Raw genomic sequence first — 16,662 nt, forward strand, 5'->3', positions numbered from 1 at the left:
CGATTTTTTCTTGGACTGTACATCTCTAACAACACAACCACTAACTCTTTTGGTTTTATCAGTATTTATCTTGAAGCGATCAATTTGTAGGTAATGCTAATGGAAGTAATATATTATAAATTATATCTCGTGTATATCTCACATATTTTAACCCACCGAGTCGCAAGCATAGACAAAACAATGTCAGAAACTTGTAACACTTTCGACTTTTCATACATGTTGTATGAAATCGCGTGGGGTTAAGCTTTTAGTGCCTTTGTGTGTTAACTCTTCGATCGCCTAAGACGCCGCGCGGCTACAACCCAATATGAACCTTCCTACAATCTGATAAGGTTCACGATGACGCGCCGCACACGATAGGCGGGGCGTTCAAAGGGTTAACTACCGGTTAGATAGGTCGCTTAGCATAGAACCTAAATATAGACAATAGGATGAAAAATAACAAAAATCATGCAATGGATTTGATGGATTATCCTGCCATCATTTTATTTAATTTTATGCATAAATTTAGAATTTGTAAGATCAAAATTATATTTCGCTGAGGAGAAAGTTGCATTTTAGCCAAGAGAGCGGCAAAGTAATTTCATGCAAATTTTGAGGTTTCCTCACAATGGCTGATGGGAGAATTGATATTAAGTGATTAATATATAATAGCGTTCATTTGGATTTCATTTGTAATGTTCTACAGTTCGTAGTTTTCTCGCGTTGCGTTGGTGGTGAAAAATTTTGCTTGTCACTCTGTAGCAAAGCTTGTTTAACCCTTCGTGCTTTGAAACACTCGCTATGCTCGCGGTTCAATTTTGGAATATTTCGCTTGCTCGGGTATCGGTATCAATAATATTGTTTATTAGGGCGAGGGGATAAACAACTTTGCCCCTTGTAAAACAACTATTTCTTTAATTTTAGATGTAGCTACGAAAAGAGAAAAATTCCTTAACACGTTCACTGTCCCGTGCCCCACATATGGGTCACGGCAAGCCTCTATTAAAAGGCCGTAAGGTTGACAGTTAACAGTTGGGACAGTGAACGTGTTAAGAATAAATTGATAAATACAATTCAATAACAGATAACTATCAATACTTTAAACGTCGTCTTCAGTGGCGAGTAATAACGCAACTTTTTATAGAAATTGGCAATCTTTATTTTGCACTTGTCTCCGATATTATTGTAATTTAAACAACATCAACTAATGTAGTGATAGAGAGCATTTATAGTTTTTTAGTAATCATAATTATTAAAAGGTATGTTTTATTCAGTCATACATATTTTGAATTACTTATGTAATGGATTTTTTATTTGAATGTATTTTTATTGTCAATATAGAGAGTATTGGTACTATTGCTGCGTTTTCATTATACCATTTTAGCGAGCTATTTCAATGTTTGACATATGTTGTTTTTCGAAATCTAGGTAGTTAATAAATAATCAAAAGTTGTTTATTGAAATTGTACTTATTTTGTGAAGTAAATTTATTTGAAATATTGTATAGGCATTGCCTTACATGCAAGGGATAGACAAGTTTGTTTTTATCCATTTAAATAGCAGATAGTACGCGATGTCGCTATAGTAAGCGCATAGCGTTTTCACGCTCAAACATCGGAGTGCGAATCGGATCCAGTGTGATAACCGATCTTTTATTTGAAAGTTTAGTCTCAGAACCACTTGTTCTGTGTAAACACATCAATCAATGATTAAATGAACCGACAAATGGGAAAATTAGTTGCCACAATGCACACAATAATTTTGAACAATTTCCGAACTTCTTGAAATACTTACAAGACAGCAATTTAAATAAAAATATGATTTTAACAAAAATTTAGAAGGAAATAAAACAAAATCATAGTTTATGACTAATTTATTATCTGAACAGCTTAATCCTCATTATCTTCATTGTCGCTGTCAGCATTGATGTTGAAGTAGCGGAGCTCGTAGGAGTCGTGAGCCGAAGCGACCACACGCAGCCAGTCACGGAGGTTGTTCTTCTTGAGGTACCTCTTCGTCAAGTACTTAAGGTACCTCTTGGAGAAAGGAATGTCTGTAAAGCGTTGGAAACATCTCAATGACCTGGAATTTGATTGTACCGTGATATACCCCACGGTTGGGTCCCTGCCGGACTCTGCCACCGGATCACCCCGGCCTACTGAGGTGAGCGGTGCCCACCCCCGCGGCGTGGACGCGCCGGCAGGGCTGCCGCAGTGAGCTACAGAGAATGGGCTCTGAAGCTCCTACGGCCGGGTTAATGGCTGACCAGCCAAAGGCATTGCAAGATATATGTTGTCTTTAACCCATTTTAACTCCATATGATTTTACAATAGTGGAAGTCATAGGAGAGATATGATCTTGCTTGTAATCACTGTATACTTAAAAAGATAAGATTTAGGTACTGAACCAATAAGCTTCACCTTTGATTTCATTGTCACATCGTCGCATCCATTAACGAGGCAATAGTTCAAAAAATCAATTATGATTCTGGTTGTATATGAAGGTTTCAGCGTCTCGTTTAAATCAAATGATTTATTAATGCATATCAGTTGAAAATACAGTGCAGTGGTGCACTACATAACCTCAAAATTGGCGTCTTGGCGTTAAATCAAACGGAAATTTAGTGATAATTTAATTTTAACGCCTGGAAAAATGGGATTAGAAAAGCCAGATTAGACACTAACCTGCGCTGACGGCAACCTTGGTCTTGTCCCTGGCGACAACAACGTGGTTGCCCAGGTTGTTGGTCTTGCCTTCCACTTTGACGTGTTCCTTGAGGTATTTCTCGAAGTTTCCTACATCGAGAATGCTGTCCTCGGCCGGGTGCGTGCAGTCGATGGTGAACTTCAGGCTGATCTTCCTCTTGGCTCCCTTTCCGCGGATTTTACCGCCCTTCACTCCTTTATTGCCAGTTTTCTGGTGCAACTGGGTCTTTTTGGGTGCCGGTTTCTTCGTCACTGCCATCTTGGACCTATAGGCGAAAAATGTTGTTTACTGTACACGATCAACAAGATTCCAAACGGTATTTAGCAATTTGTGGAATAATCTCGTTAACCTACCGAACACGTGTATAGCGTTCACGGCGTTAACAGCAAAATGGCCGAATTAAGCTGTGTTGCTACACCACGTACACCATCTGACAGAAACGTCTCGTTCCACGAACGGTATAACATCGAATTCTCTCTCAGTATAAGTTATAGTTGGTCAAACAAATTTGTCAGTCAGTAAGACCAGGAAAACTATACTCATCCTTTTCTTTTGGGTGCTAATACTATTGTAAGACAAAGATAGTATGATTATCTCTGTTTATGTTTGAAATGATACAGTCCTTTGAGAAACATAGATAGTCCAAACGTCTGCCAGGCTATATAATATTTTACGATAGCTTTGTTTTATTTTGTTCAGGGAAATATATGTACGTCCAACGGAACGCTTTTTTTTCACTTGTGGCAATTCTGAAAGAAATGTCAAATATTAGTGTTGCACTCTTAAAAAAAATGCTATAATTGTTGCCATAAATCATATGATTTTATTTTTTAGTATACTTGGTCAAGCAAATCATGTCAGTAAAAAAGGCGCGAAATTCAAATTTTCTGTGGGACGATATCCCTTCGCGCCTAAATTTTTCAAATTTGACGCCTTTTTAGGGTTCCGTACCCAAAGGGTAAAAACGGGACCCTATTAATAAGACTCCGCTGTCCGTCCGTCCGTCCGTCACCAGGCTGTATCTCACGAACCGTGATAGCTAGACAGTTGAAATTTTCACAGATGATGTATTTCTGTTGCCGCTATAACAACAAATACTAAAAACAGAATAAAATAAAGATTTAAGTGGGGCTCCCATACAACAAACTTGATTTTTGACCGAAGTTAAGCAACGTCGGGCGGGGTCAGTACTTGGATGGGTTATTATATTGTTATCAGAAGGTTTGTAGTATTCAAACGCTTGTTTGTAAGTACAAGAATAGAATAGTATTTATTTAAAGAAAACACGGTATATATACAAAAATCAAAGAAAGAGACATATTTACAATAGAGTGAGACAGAGATAGTTCCCCGCGCGGGGCGCGCGGAAGAGTGTGCGCGCGCGCGTGCCACTGCGCATGCGCGGCGCGAGTCGCTCTCAATAAAACTGAATTCTGCGCCGGCTGCGGTCCTTTCGCTCGCCGGCCGCCGGCCGCCGTGGAGTCAACATCGTCTCGTCGTGCGCCGTGTCTCGCTCCGCTGCTACGCTCTCGCTGGTTGAAGACACGACGAGTCCGACGGGGATGCTGCAGGCTCCGGATATTAAACCGTCCTTCTCAGGACGATATAAAACTGCTCTTTTCAGAGCACGCAAACTGCCCTTCTCAGGGCACGTCCTGTTTCTCTGTTTAATCGCAGAGTTGTCAGTCGATCGCAACTGTTCTTATCAGAACAATTCTGTGTTTCCGTTAAAACACACGATGTCAATCTAGTGTTCCCACACCGTCATATGACGGCCGTCATATAGCGGCAGCAAAAGACGGCCGTCTTTACGGTGGCGACATGTGGAAAGTACCACGGCGTCATAACACACCGTCATCCACCAAGGTCAAAGCGGCAAATTTGAAAAATGTAGGCGCGATGGGATAACGTCCCATAGAAAATTTGAATTTCGCGCCTTTTCCTACTGACAAGATTTGCTTGATCATCTATAATTTACTTGGAGGATGAAATATCATCCGAAGAGGGAAATAATCGTAGTACGGAATCATTTATTCAAATCTCGTGTCATTTATTCAAAATGGCGTCACCGCTATCTAATAAAACGTTCACGAAACTATCGACAAGGTCATGACGGCCGTCATCTTACGTTACGTTGACAATCAACGTAACGTAAAGCTTTGGATTCCTCCGAAAACGGTGCCGTCATATGACGGCCGTCATATAGCGGCAGCAAAAGACGGCCGTCTTTACGGTGGCGACATGTGGAAAGTACCACGGCGTCATAACACACCGTCATCCACCAAGATCAAAGCGGCAAATTTGAAAAATGTAGGCGCGATGGGATAACGTCCCATAGAAAATTTGAATTTCGCGCCTTTTCCTACTGACAAGATTTGCTTGATCATCTATAATTTACTTGGAGGATGAAATATCATCAGAAGAGGAAAATAATCGTAGTACGGAATCACTTATTCAAATCTCGTGTCATTTATTCCAAAATGGCGTCACCGCTATCTAATAAAACGTTCACGAAACTATCGACAAGGTCATGACGGCCGTCATCTTACGTTACGTTTGCAATCAACGTAACGTAACGCCGTCTAGGAAACCGCGCCATCTTGTTTACATAGACAACGTTCTAGTGACGTCAGTCAACGCTATATAGCGGCCGTAATATGACGGCACCGTTTTCGGAGGAATCCAAAGCTTAACGCCGTCTAGGAAACCGCGCCATCTTGTTTACATAGACAACGTTCTAGTGACGTCAGTCAACGCTATATAGCGGCCGTAATATGACGGCACCGTTTTCGGAGGAATCCAAAGCTAATGGGTTAATCGCCGGCCACTCCAAGGGACGCAGCCATGCGGTAGAATGAGATAGCAATATCACTTGCTCCCTGTAACGCATAAATGCGTCCTTTGGAGTGGCCGGCGATGGCCCATTGTGTACTGGGGCCTTTATGGCTCCTCTACACGATGGGCCAGCGCCGGCCACTCCAAGGGACGCAGCCATGCGGTAGAATGAGATAGCAATATCACTTGCTCCCTCTAACGCATAACATCTTCGAAGTCTTCGAACAACACCGGCTTCCGACACATCAGGGTTACGTAATTTTTGGTTTGATCCTTTAAATTTTCCCAGCTGGGTAATTCAATTAATAGAGGGCTTTTTATGTAGACTCTTGCTGAGCCGAGCGAGATGTATGCGCTAAGTTTGAGCCTACAGTCTACACGGAAATACAGCCAAATAGGTTCAATTCTTGTTCAAAAGGTATGATTCCTTTCCCTTCTCTTCTAACCCGACGAACTAGTAACCATAATTATTAAGAGTCATACCTATTGCTCAACTGCACATCTAGCTAGTATTTATACAAAATGATTCATTACAGTATTCGCTAGGTGCACGACTGGTGCTGCCGTCATTTTGGCGGACTTTCTACGTTAAATCTTATGGAGTAAAATTAGTTCAAGCGGCTGCCGCTAGTATTAATGGCGGACATTCCATAAGATTACCTGTGTTTGTGACGATCAGCGCCACTTCCCCCTCCACCGACTTCGCACCTAGCCAATAGTCAGTCAACTGTATCACGCTCCTGTTTGCTCCTGACTCACTGCCCGCCCTTAAAAATAGTTTCATATTTATAAAACCAAAACTAAAAGATATTCATAATATGCCTAGAATAAAATGAATGTTTTATTCGATGATAATAACATAGCTGTATTGTAGTATTTTCATTGCAGTCTAGTTTAGCTACCTAACATAGTAATTAAAAAAAAAAACAATTAGGTACAATACAACTACAACCTAGGTATTTCGTAGGTAAGCAGAAAATGAACCAATTTGGTTAACTAATTAGTCGTTGTGTTCTGATGAAAATCTGTCTATTAACATGGTCTAAATGAGTTAAGTATATCTAATCTAACATAATGAGAACCAGAAATCATGCAAAGAGGGTACGGTACAGTACGGTACGGTAGCTGGTAGCTGCTCCGCTTGTACACGTACGTGACACGTACAGTGGCTACAGCTATTGTTTTCGCCCCACCTCGATGATTTTTATTTCCCATGACATGAATGAACCGTGCTATTCGCTTGTCGAGGTCACGACACTTTTTTTACCTGAGACGTGATGTAATACCCTTGAGTATTTGATACACGCATTCTTAGCGCTATGTTAACTAAAATTTAATTGAAGCTTCATTTGCTAACTAGATTTTAGCAAAATTGATAGTGTGCTTATGATTTACAACTTCAATTGAGCGCGAGTTTTCAAACGGAACTAACTAGCGCATGCGTAATAAAGTTATCTCGAAATCGTGAACTTCGCCGTGAAGGAAAAATGGTCGCACACAAGAGCAGTTTATTTACGCGCTGCGTCGTGATCGCGAGTGATGTAAACCTATTTTTGAAGTTAACCTCACTTTACCTGTGAAAGGTGATTCATTTTACAACAGTTTTGGAGCAATGTAAAATTATTTTAGTACTGTATGTGAGACAAAACAGTGAAAAGTTGCGGCATCGGTTTTAGTAAATTGTGAAGAAAATGACGTGCGATAAACTAAAATAAATCGATAAGAGAGCGGTCACGATGTCAGACAAATGAAAGATGGATAATTGTTTCGTCGCATGTGGCTGTGATGATAACGGAGGAGTGACCACAGCCGATTTGGACCGGTATACGGACAAGATAGAAAATGTGCTCAACGATGAGAAAGGCAGGAAGTTCTTTAGAAATTTTATGTTTACATCGAGGATGAAAGACGGTCGGCGTACACTAGATTTCTGGGAACATGTCGAGAGGCTACTTAATTACAAAGAAAATACTGAAAGTGGATCTTATCGTTCGTATCTGAGAGACTTGGACCGGTTAATAGATGAAGCTGAGAGGATAGAGGAACTAGATTTCGCTACTATGGAGAAACTAACGATCGCACGGGATTCTGAAGACAAAGAACAGATACTTGAAGCACTCAGATTATTGAAAGTAGAATCCACTAAAGCACTTAGGAGAGAATATAATGCTTTCAGACGTCAATATATTAAGAAATAAGATTTTTGAGCACTAGCAGTGCCTTGCATTTTGAAGCATTTTTAAAATTGGCGCCATCTATGTTAGACTGTTTAAAAAAAATTGCGCATTGGAAGATTTGGATCCATTCACTGGATACGTAATTTAGCCTACGTAATGCTTATTTATTATAATAAAAGTACAAACATGATGTACATTTTTAATTTAAGTAGGTCAGTTAAAGCACCTAATAAACTAGTTGCCTTGTTAATTGTGGTTTGTGGTGTTTAGTCAGACAATTGACCGGAAAATACATTATTTAATTACATTTAAACGACTTTTAATTACCTCTTTCCTTAATTTATACTGCTAGAAATTAAGAATTTGAGAATAGAACAAAAATATCAAGTTGTTTGATTTTTTTATGGGTCAAAACAAAAATTATCTCTTTTCTGGACAAATACATAGTTTTGTATGCACATAAAAATGTTTATACTGGTATTACTGGTTTTCGGAATAAGTAAAGGCACTCCAAGGGACGCAGCCATGCGGTAGAATGAGATAGCAATATCACTTGCTTCCTCTAACGCTCTAACGTATATAATATAAATGCGTCCATTGGAGTGGCCGGCGATGGCACATTGTGTACTGGGGCCTTAACAGTACTATACTGGGTCAAGCAAAAAAAAAGCAAGCAAAGCCGGCAAATTTGAAAAAAGTAGGCGCGAAGGGTCATCGTCCCATAAAAAATTCGAATTTCGCGCCTTTTTTTACTGACAAGATTTGCTTGACCATCTACCGTACAGCAAGGACACTTCCAACAAAAATAACAAAACTGAAGTTTGACAGCTATTCAAGGTCGAATCATGATATCCCTTTCTAACTTATGGCACTATCTCTTTCGGCTATTTAGGGTTGTCAAAATTCACGTGATTATCTTATCTGTGGTCGTGCACGCAAAGGTAAAGTTGTGTCAACCCTAAAGGCCCCAGTACACAATGGGCCATCGCCGGCCACTCCAAGGGACGCAGCCATGCGGTAGAATGAGATAGCAATATCACTTGCTCCTTCTAACGCATAAATGCGTCCCTTGGAGTGGCCGGCGATGGCCCATTGTGTACTGGGGCCTTAATAATGCTGAGCCGAACGGATCCGAGTTTGCCCCCCGAAGTCAGGAGTGTCTCCCCACTGCTGAAGTGAGGGGCAAAAGTATTAATCATGAAGTTACAATACAAACAAATAATAATTACGAATTGTTTATTATAACCTAACTAAAATGAGATTAAAACACTGCAATACTGCACAGTAAATCAGTAACTGTAACATTTTAATTATTTAAAATGACACCTACCTTTATAAATGTAATCCAATCAGTATTTTTAAAATATTGTAAATGCATAATTTACTGACATCAAATTATATAAATTACTTTTTCATTTAACTTACAAAAGACATTTACCTGCATATCTACAAATTATATAAAACTTCAATAAAATCTTATCACATTAATTGTAGAGTCCATTTCTCGAATAATTTCGTTTTAAATACATATATATCTGTTTAAAATAAATCACTAGGTTCTAGATTCAAGCTGCCTGCACTTCTAAGTCTTCTTCCATGAGTAGTACATCTCCAGTGGTTTGTTCACCTGAAATAAATAATTGATTTAGTGCTAGACTTAAAAAACTAAACTATTATAGCCTGACCAGTAATATATGATAATTGTCAAGAGGGCGCTGTTATTCTCATGTATAGGGTGACAATTCAGTGTAGTATGAAAAAATTAGTTCCAGTGAAATTCCGCAACATGGCGCACCCTCAATAGATCCTGGTTCACCTATACGTTTTTACCTCCTTTTAGTTCAGAGAGGAATACTGGGGCATGGCACACTGCGTCCTATCTATTCGCACGTGCGAGCGGGACGTCGCGTCGCTATAAGCGCATAGACATGGCGTTGTCTCGCTCAAACTTGCCATGCCCCTTAACGCGACAGTTCTAACTGAAGGCATTTCGTATTTATAGAAAGCTAATATTTTTATTTTGGAAATGGAAAACTTCGATTCTCATATAAAAATATGTGACACTTCCGAAATTTTGACATGCGGTAATTTTGCAATCTTGGAAACTTTCCTACGGCACATTAGGAGGGTTACTAGTTAACACAAAAGTCATGAATCATGCTTTATAGCAGTAGTACTTTATAGACTATTAACAATAAGTATTGTACTTAATAACACCGATTTGGAAATAAGCCAAATTGTAGAACAATGTATGTTGATGTAATGTAAGTTATTCATTTGAACAACTCTTTGGTCCGAATAAGTTTACAGTTAAACCCGTGGAGCGCCCTACTATCACACGTGTGATACTAACTCCATACTGTTCTGGGTTCTGGGCGTTCCACGGATTACGAATGAATAATTACCAAGTTGGCAATATTGAGACCCAAGCAAGGGGCTAATTTTGAAGGGGCAAGCAAGCAGTTGTTATATAGAGTATGGAAAGGATGTTTATTAAACATCATTAAATATCATATCATATCATCATTATATAGGTTCGACGCTTAGTCCCACACTATTCAATCTAGTGATGGACTATATTACAAAAGACATCCAAAAATCAGCACCATGGTCTATTCTGTACGCGGACGATATAGCCTTGATAGCAGAAACGCTAGAAGAAGTGCAACAGGATCTCACTGCCTGGCAGGAGTCCTTAGAGCAAAGAGGGCTAAAAGTCAGTACACAGAAAACCGAATATGTATATGTATTGCAATTTCTCTGGTACCAGCACAAAAGATTCTCCATGTCCATCCATCTCAGATGCGCCACTCAAGAGAGTTGAAGAGTTTAAATATCTAGGCTCCATAATTGCACCAACAGCCAGCACCGAGAAAGATATTCAAAACAGGATCAAGACAGGTTGGCTCAAATGGAGATCACTCACTGGTGTTTTATGTGACCCACGTGTACCAGTAAAAATAAAGGGAAATATGTATAAGAGAGCAGTGAGACCCGCTCTTCTTTATGGCTCCGAATGCTGGCCGACACGAAAAGTGGACGAACAGAAAATGCACGTTACGGAAATGAGAATGCTTCGCTGGTCTGGAGGAGTCACGCGTTTAGATAAAATAAGGAACGAATACATACGCGGAACCTTCAAGGTTGCTAGTATTCCAGACAAAATGAGAGAAGCCCGTCTGCGTTGGTATGGCCATGTTATGAGGCGTGAGGATGACCACGTGACCAAAAGAGTACTTGCCATAGAAGAGGGTAAACAAGGCCCAGGACGACGACCAGCAACCTGGACACAAACTATTAAAAACGACCTAAAAGCTAGCAATGCAGTACCGGAGACAACCCACAACCGTGTGATGTGGCGCAGAACTACTAGGAGGGCTGACCCCAAGTAAAATGGGATAAAAGCCAGGACCAAGAAGAAGATTAAACATCATTAAATACATATTAACTTTCCCCTTCTAGGTTGAAATCAGGGATGTTGCGGATGCCGATTTTTTGACATCCGCTGATGCGGATTTTTAAAGGCTCACATCCGCGGATGCAGATGCGGATGCGGATGTTAAGATAGGTATTAGGTACACGAAAAACGTCAAATATTACATTTTAGTAATTTTTATTTCAAAAAACCGGCCAAGTGCGAGTAGGACTCGCGTTCCAAGGGTTCCGTATATTAAGTCCCACTTACGCTTGACTGCTAATTTCTAATAGGTTTTTTTGGCTAATGAGTGAATTACCTAGCAGTCTAGCACTTACGCCGATGCTAAGACGTTCCTGTAGCGTAGCGACCTGTTCCACATCCGCATCCCCATTAAATCCGCATCGATTTTATGCGGATGCGGATGCAGATGTGGATGTTGAAAATAATGCGGAAGTTCCGCGGTTGCGGATGCGGATATTCGCAACATCCCTGGTTGAAATCAACCAACCTGATATGCAAATTATCTGTATGTTTTGACCTGTATGAATTACCTTCCAAAACTTATCATTAATCTGGCGGAGAGTCTGTGAGCCAGCCAGTGGCACAAACTGCCCCGGTGCTGGAGCCACGTAGATGCAGAAGTTGAGCAACCGGTACGCTTCAGGGAGCTCTGCATCAAGGTCCAGCGTGAGCCTCATTGCCAGGTACTTGCTCAGGTGGTCCACTGGAAACAATGGTGGTCAATTGGAATCAAAAGTGTCGGCAGATTTAGAATGAAAGTATAGTCTAGATCAGCGGTCGGCAACCTTTTAGCAGCCAAGGGCCACATAGTTAACGAAGTTGACGCGGGCCGCACTTTGTTAATATTTATGACTTTATCAGACATTGTTGTCAATATTACATACAAAAAAAAAAAAAAAAAAATTAAAAAGCTTTTATTTCGGACAATATATCCATATCACAATTACAAACAAACAAAATAGCCAGGGAAGCTCGCGGGCCGCAAGTGACAGGATCACGGGTCGCGGGTTGCCGACCGCTGTTCTAGATAGCAACAAACCAGATCCCAAGGTCAGGGTAGTTTAGGATTTTTCATCTTGTTTGTCTAGTCAAGTTTTTTCAATACAAAAGTTTTTTTTAGTTATTGGAATGTGCATTTAAGTTTGTTGCATGCATTGTCAAACGGATTAACTGGGGACAGATGGGATAACTATAGACAACGTTTTTTGAGTATGTTCTAGCTAATCTAGCTAGTCTTAGCTATCTGAGAGTAGATCTAGAATCCAACTAGTTGAAAAATTGACGCTATTTAAGACTGGTAAATCTCGATTCAAAGATTGTGAAACAATACTCCTGTCAACCACATTCATATAATTAGGGAATGTTTCCTTTGTCTATTGTTACCCCACCAGTCCCCAGTTATCTCAATTGGGTTCAAATTTTTCTAATAAAAATTGTATGAATTTACTATGTTGTTAAAGTCCTGTTAGTTGTACTTAGATCGTTGTTAGTTGTACTGTTGTGTTGTTAGTTGTAGTTATTCTGTGTTATACTTAAATTTCATCTGCTATACATAACAGTAAATACTGTACTAAATACTTATTATGTATTTTTACATTAGTGTTAGTGTCTGTATTGCAAAGAGCTAAAAATACTCGAGGATATCATGGATAATACAATGTATTACAAAACAACGTACCAGAAGCATTAGCCGTAGTTTTAATGTATCTGACAGAGCTATCCCGCAGAGCCCTCATGAGCTGGTTGTCTCCGGTCATCTCTGTAGGGTGCGGCTTGAAAACCAGCTCAATCTCATTGGGGTTCAGGGGCTCCCCTTCACCCTCGGTGTCCATGGAGTTTTCACCCTCCGTCCTGAAACAGCACGCTTGCATTTTGAAAATTTTTGACATGTGATAAATATTTTTTAAGTGCGTAAACAATATGACGATAAAATTATGGTAGTGGAAACAAAGTCTGTTACTCACCTGCCATCACTAGATTCACTTTCCTCGCTGCGCTCAGAAGTCAAAACCGACTTGGCTCTTTTAGTGATGCTCGTGTTTTTTGAAATGGAGCTAATATTGGACGGCACCGGCGATGGCGTGCTCCTCACAGAGGGGGGATTGGATGTTGACTGCCCAGGCGGCGTGGGGTTACCCGTTGACGTCGCAGTGCCATCCTTAGGAGCCGACGAACTACTACCGTTTTGAGCGTCCGACACCCCATTAGAATTAGACAGACTACTGTTATCATCCGCACCTGCTTTACGCGACCTCTGTGGCCTGTTTTGAGACTGCAATTTAATTCCCTCTGTTATCGAATTCACTAAAGACGCCTGCGAGTGAGACATATTCAGTTTAGCCAACACCCGCTCCTGATGGGCCTCATACTCATCCCTGCTAGGATATATCTTCGATATCAATAAGTCGAAATTAGGGTCCGGTCTCAGAGAACGTTTCGACACTAATTTCTTACGACATGTCGGGCATTCTTTGTTCCCTGATCGCAGAGCGGTCACGATGCAGTCAGAGCAGAACCTATGGAGACATTCTTTAGTCGTCATCGTCTTCTTCAGCATATCCAAACAAATTGGACACATCAATTCGCTGTGCAAGCTTCGTGGGGACACCGCAATTTCGGTAGCGTCCGTTATCACTTCTTGAGGTGTCCGGTGCAACTCGTAAAGGGATAATTCCCATGTTTTGTTCTGTGGTGGCTCTGTTGACGACATTTTTACTCAGAAATATTTGTTTATCCCAATTAAAAACACCAATTACATCTTATTTTGACATAATACTTCCTATCGAGCCGCCGCCGCCATTTTCAATATTTTTTTTTTAAATCGGCTGTCACAAGTTGCAGTGAAGAGCAACCATTCCGCCAATACAATGTCGCTTAGGCCAAGACCGCACCACGATTTTTTGTCACGCGATTATTTTGTCGCAGAAATGCAACGTATGTGTTTATATGCCAGTGCGCGCACATGCGACAAGAAAATATGTATTACAGCGCGATTTTAAAATCGCGTCGCACGATTTAAAATCGTGGTGCGCGCTTGGCCTTATAGTGGACGACTGGAGGACAGATGAGCCAATTTTCGCCAATTTGATGAAATTGTCCGATCGAATCAGGCCGTGCCAATGCAAACGCCAATTTGATTCCCCGATCTCTCCACACTCGTGCGCGATTCGCGCGGGGGTTATAAAGAGATGCGAGGGATGATAATGAAATCATAGATAAAAATAAGTAAAGAAAGAGTGTTAATTCCATACATCAGTTTTCTTACCAAAACGCAAGTTATAATTTCGTAGTCGACATCTAACGGTAACGTTAGATCGAGAAAGAGACATTTTGACCGCGAGACAATCAAATTGACAATTTGATTAGAAATTAATTAGCGTCAATCTCATATAGTGTCTTATGCAAAGAGTAGTAGGTATAATATATTATATCACCTGGAAGTCTTCAATTATAGATTAAGATCGGAAGTTGGCCGATCTAATAGCAACCTTCTGAAATGGAAAATCAACCGGGACAAAGTGATGTAAGTACTATGCGATTGTGGCGACCTTTCTACAAACAACGCAACATAATATTATGATAAGACCCCCAGGGGTTAAAGGTGGTAAGATATTGGCAAAATATTATCTAGTTCTTCTTCTCTTTCTTTTCAAAAGATAGAATCTCGGTCATCTTCAAAGATAGAAGAAAGTAGCTTTCACGCGTACAAAACTTAAACTTCGTGCCATCTTCGTGCTCAACTGCCCACTCTCCATAAAAAAAATACTTACCTCGTTTAATAATCTCTATAATAACCAAATAATAACCATTATAACTATTTTGTTTCCATTTTTTTGAAAAAAGTGTCACGCTGCTGCCTCGGCAGCCTCACGACCCAGGCTAAATTGCTTCTCTTTTTATCATTTCAATTTATCTAAGCGCGCTACAATAATTCGTTTGCTTTATTATTAAGAACCGCCAACCCATCTCACTAAACGCAGCAGTTACAAAGATCTAGTTTTTCTTTGGAAAATGTTATGTAAGTAAAGTGATTTAGAACTGGTTACCCTCGTTAGGGATTGGTTGACGTGTGTATTATTACACCGTTTTTACAGTTGGCAAAGAAGTGTAATGAGTGTTATTTGCTAGTTACGAACGGTAGGATGTCTCTCAGAAAAAACTTGGCTAATTAGGGATTTACATTTCCGCAGCAGCTAGTTAGACGTGATAAAAGGTGTTAAAGTGTATAAAAAGAAACTAAGAAAGGCGCTGTTTTAACTAAGTAAAGGCCTGTCCAGACGAGGGCAATTTTCGCCAATCTGATTAAATTGTCATTCGGTACCTTAGATCCTAAAGCGCAATAGAATGCTAAGTAAAGTACCTAATAGTAGGTACGTTAGGGAGTAATTAAGTTTTACTAGCCTATCTAGCCAGCTAACCTAGCTTTAGGGTTGCCTACTTACTATTACATACCTACTTATTTAATTTCATGATAGTGGTAAATAATAAAACTACTAAGCGCTCACCGTAGCCATGGAGGTTATAAATATTCACATTGTAAACTTATGTTATCTTATGTGGAAATGATGAGAATTTTCTGTTATTTCACCCCGTCAAAGGTGCGTCCATATTGTACGAGTGCGTCGTGCGTAATCTGTGCGCAATCTAAAAAATAATTTGCGCAACTTATGCGCAACACGATCTAAAGCTGACAAGCGGCACTTTTGGATAAGCTGAACGCAGAACGCAATACTTAATGTTGCCCATAACCTATAACCGCTAAGCAGCCATGATTGCTACTCATACTTATGGACAATTAAGATATTGATACGACAGTCTTATGCTAGCATTAACATTTGCATCCCTTGCAGGATTAAGTTGGTCATTTTGTGCAAGTAGATTGTAAAATGGTTGGCCATCCATTATGTTCCTTGAAACGGTTTTAACGGTTTTAAAGTGTGGCGACCCTAGGTAAAATGGTATTTGTATTTAACAGAAAGTACCGTAAGTGTAGCTTTTTGACATGGAACGCATCAATAGCTGGTCACAGCCTGGACGTCTCCCGCGCTTCCTTGCGTCACTAGCTGTCACTGTCAATACTGTCGATTCATGATTATATTTGCGATGTGCATGAATAATCAATATATCATTCAATTCACAGTTATTGTATCATTTAACATAACTTACATGGTGCCGAAACGCGAATACCAAAACCATCACAAAAATCAAGAGACCGGAAAATATAAAAGAATTGCAACGGTTTCTAGGATTAATTACCTACTTGTCAAAATTCATAAAAAATATGGCAGACATTACCAGCCCCCTCAGACAATTATTACACAAAGATGTAGAATGGGTTTGGGATCAACCACAAGAAGAGGCGTTCACCAAATTAAAAGAGCTGTTAAAAAACCCACCTGTTCTGGGATTTTATGATCCTCAAGCGCCAATTTTGCTCTCAGTTGATTCTAGTAGTTATGCCTGTGGTGGTGTAATGATTCAAAAAGAAAAACCTATTGCCTACTGTGCTAAATCTTTCACTAA

The 16,662-nt window shown here is 40.1% G+C and overlaps 2 protein-coding genes across 2 annotated transcripts; both read right to left on the reverse strand.

The window, feature by feature from the left end:
* Positions 1–1,840: 1,840 nt before the first annotated feature.
* On the reverse strand, positions 1,841–3,152 carry LOC134651171 (large ribosomal subunit protein eL22-like). The gene is made up of 3 exons (XM_063506207.1): positions 3,042–3,152; positions 2,667–2,953; positions 1,841–2,035 (listed from the first exon to the last, which is right to left on the reverse strand). The coding sequence occupies exons 2-3, from the start codon at positions 2,944–2,946 to the stop codon at positions 1,872–1,874; spliced, it is 444 nt and encodes a 147-aa protein (XP_063362277.1). The 5' UTR covers positions 2,947–2,953; positions 3,042–3,152; the 3' UTR covers positions 1,841–1,871.
* A 5,770-nt stretch (positions 3,153–8,922) lies between these two features.
* Positions 8,923–13,949, reverse strand: LOC134651172 (E3 ubiquitin-protein ligase RING1). Its single transcript, XM_063506209.1, has 4 exons — positions 13,104–13,949; positions 12,818–12,990; positions 11,670–11,842; positions 8,923–9,327 (listed from the first exon to the last, which is right to left on the reverse strand). Exons 1-4 carry the CDS (start codon positions 13,847–13,849, stop codon positions 9,283–9,285), a joined length of 1,137 nt encoding a protein of 378 aa, XP_063362279.1. The 5' UTR covers positions 13,850–13,949; the 3' UTR covers positions 8,923–9,282.
* Between the last annotated feature and the right edge of the window lie 2,713 nt (positions 13,950–16,662).

This window comes from Cydia amplana, chromosome 9, assembly GCF_948474715.1.
Source record: "Cydia amplana chromosome 9, ilCydAmpl1.1, whole genome shotgun sequence".
NCBI lineage: Eukaryota > Metazoa > Arthropoda > Insecta > Lepidoptera > Tortricidae > Cydia > Cydia amplana.

Coding starts and splice junctions, on each gene's coding strand:
- LOC134651171 (XM_063506207.1), bottom strand. CDS start 2,946: ATGGCAGTGACGAAGAAACCGGCACCCAAAAAGACCCAGTTGCACCAG. Junction 2,036..2,666: donor CAAGGTTGCCGTCAGCGCAG/GTTAGTGTCTAA, acceptor AACGCTTTACAG/ACATTCCTTTCTCCAAGAGG.
- LOC134651172 (XM_063506209.1), bottom strand. CDS start 13,849: ATGTCGTCAACAGAGCCACCACAGAACAAAACATGGGAATTATCCCTT. Junction 12,991..13,103: donor AGTGAATCTAGTGATGGCAG/GTGAGTAACAGA, acceptor GTGCTGTTTCAG/GACGGAGGGTGAAAACTCCA. Junction 11,843..12,817: donor AACTACGGCTAATGCTTCTG/GTACGTTGTTTT, acceptor CATTGTTTCCAG/TGGACCACCTGAGCAAGTAC.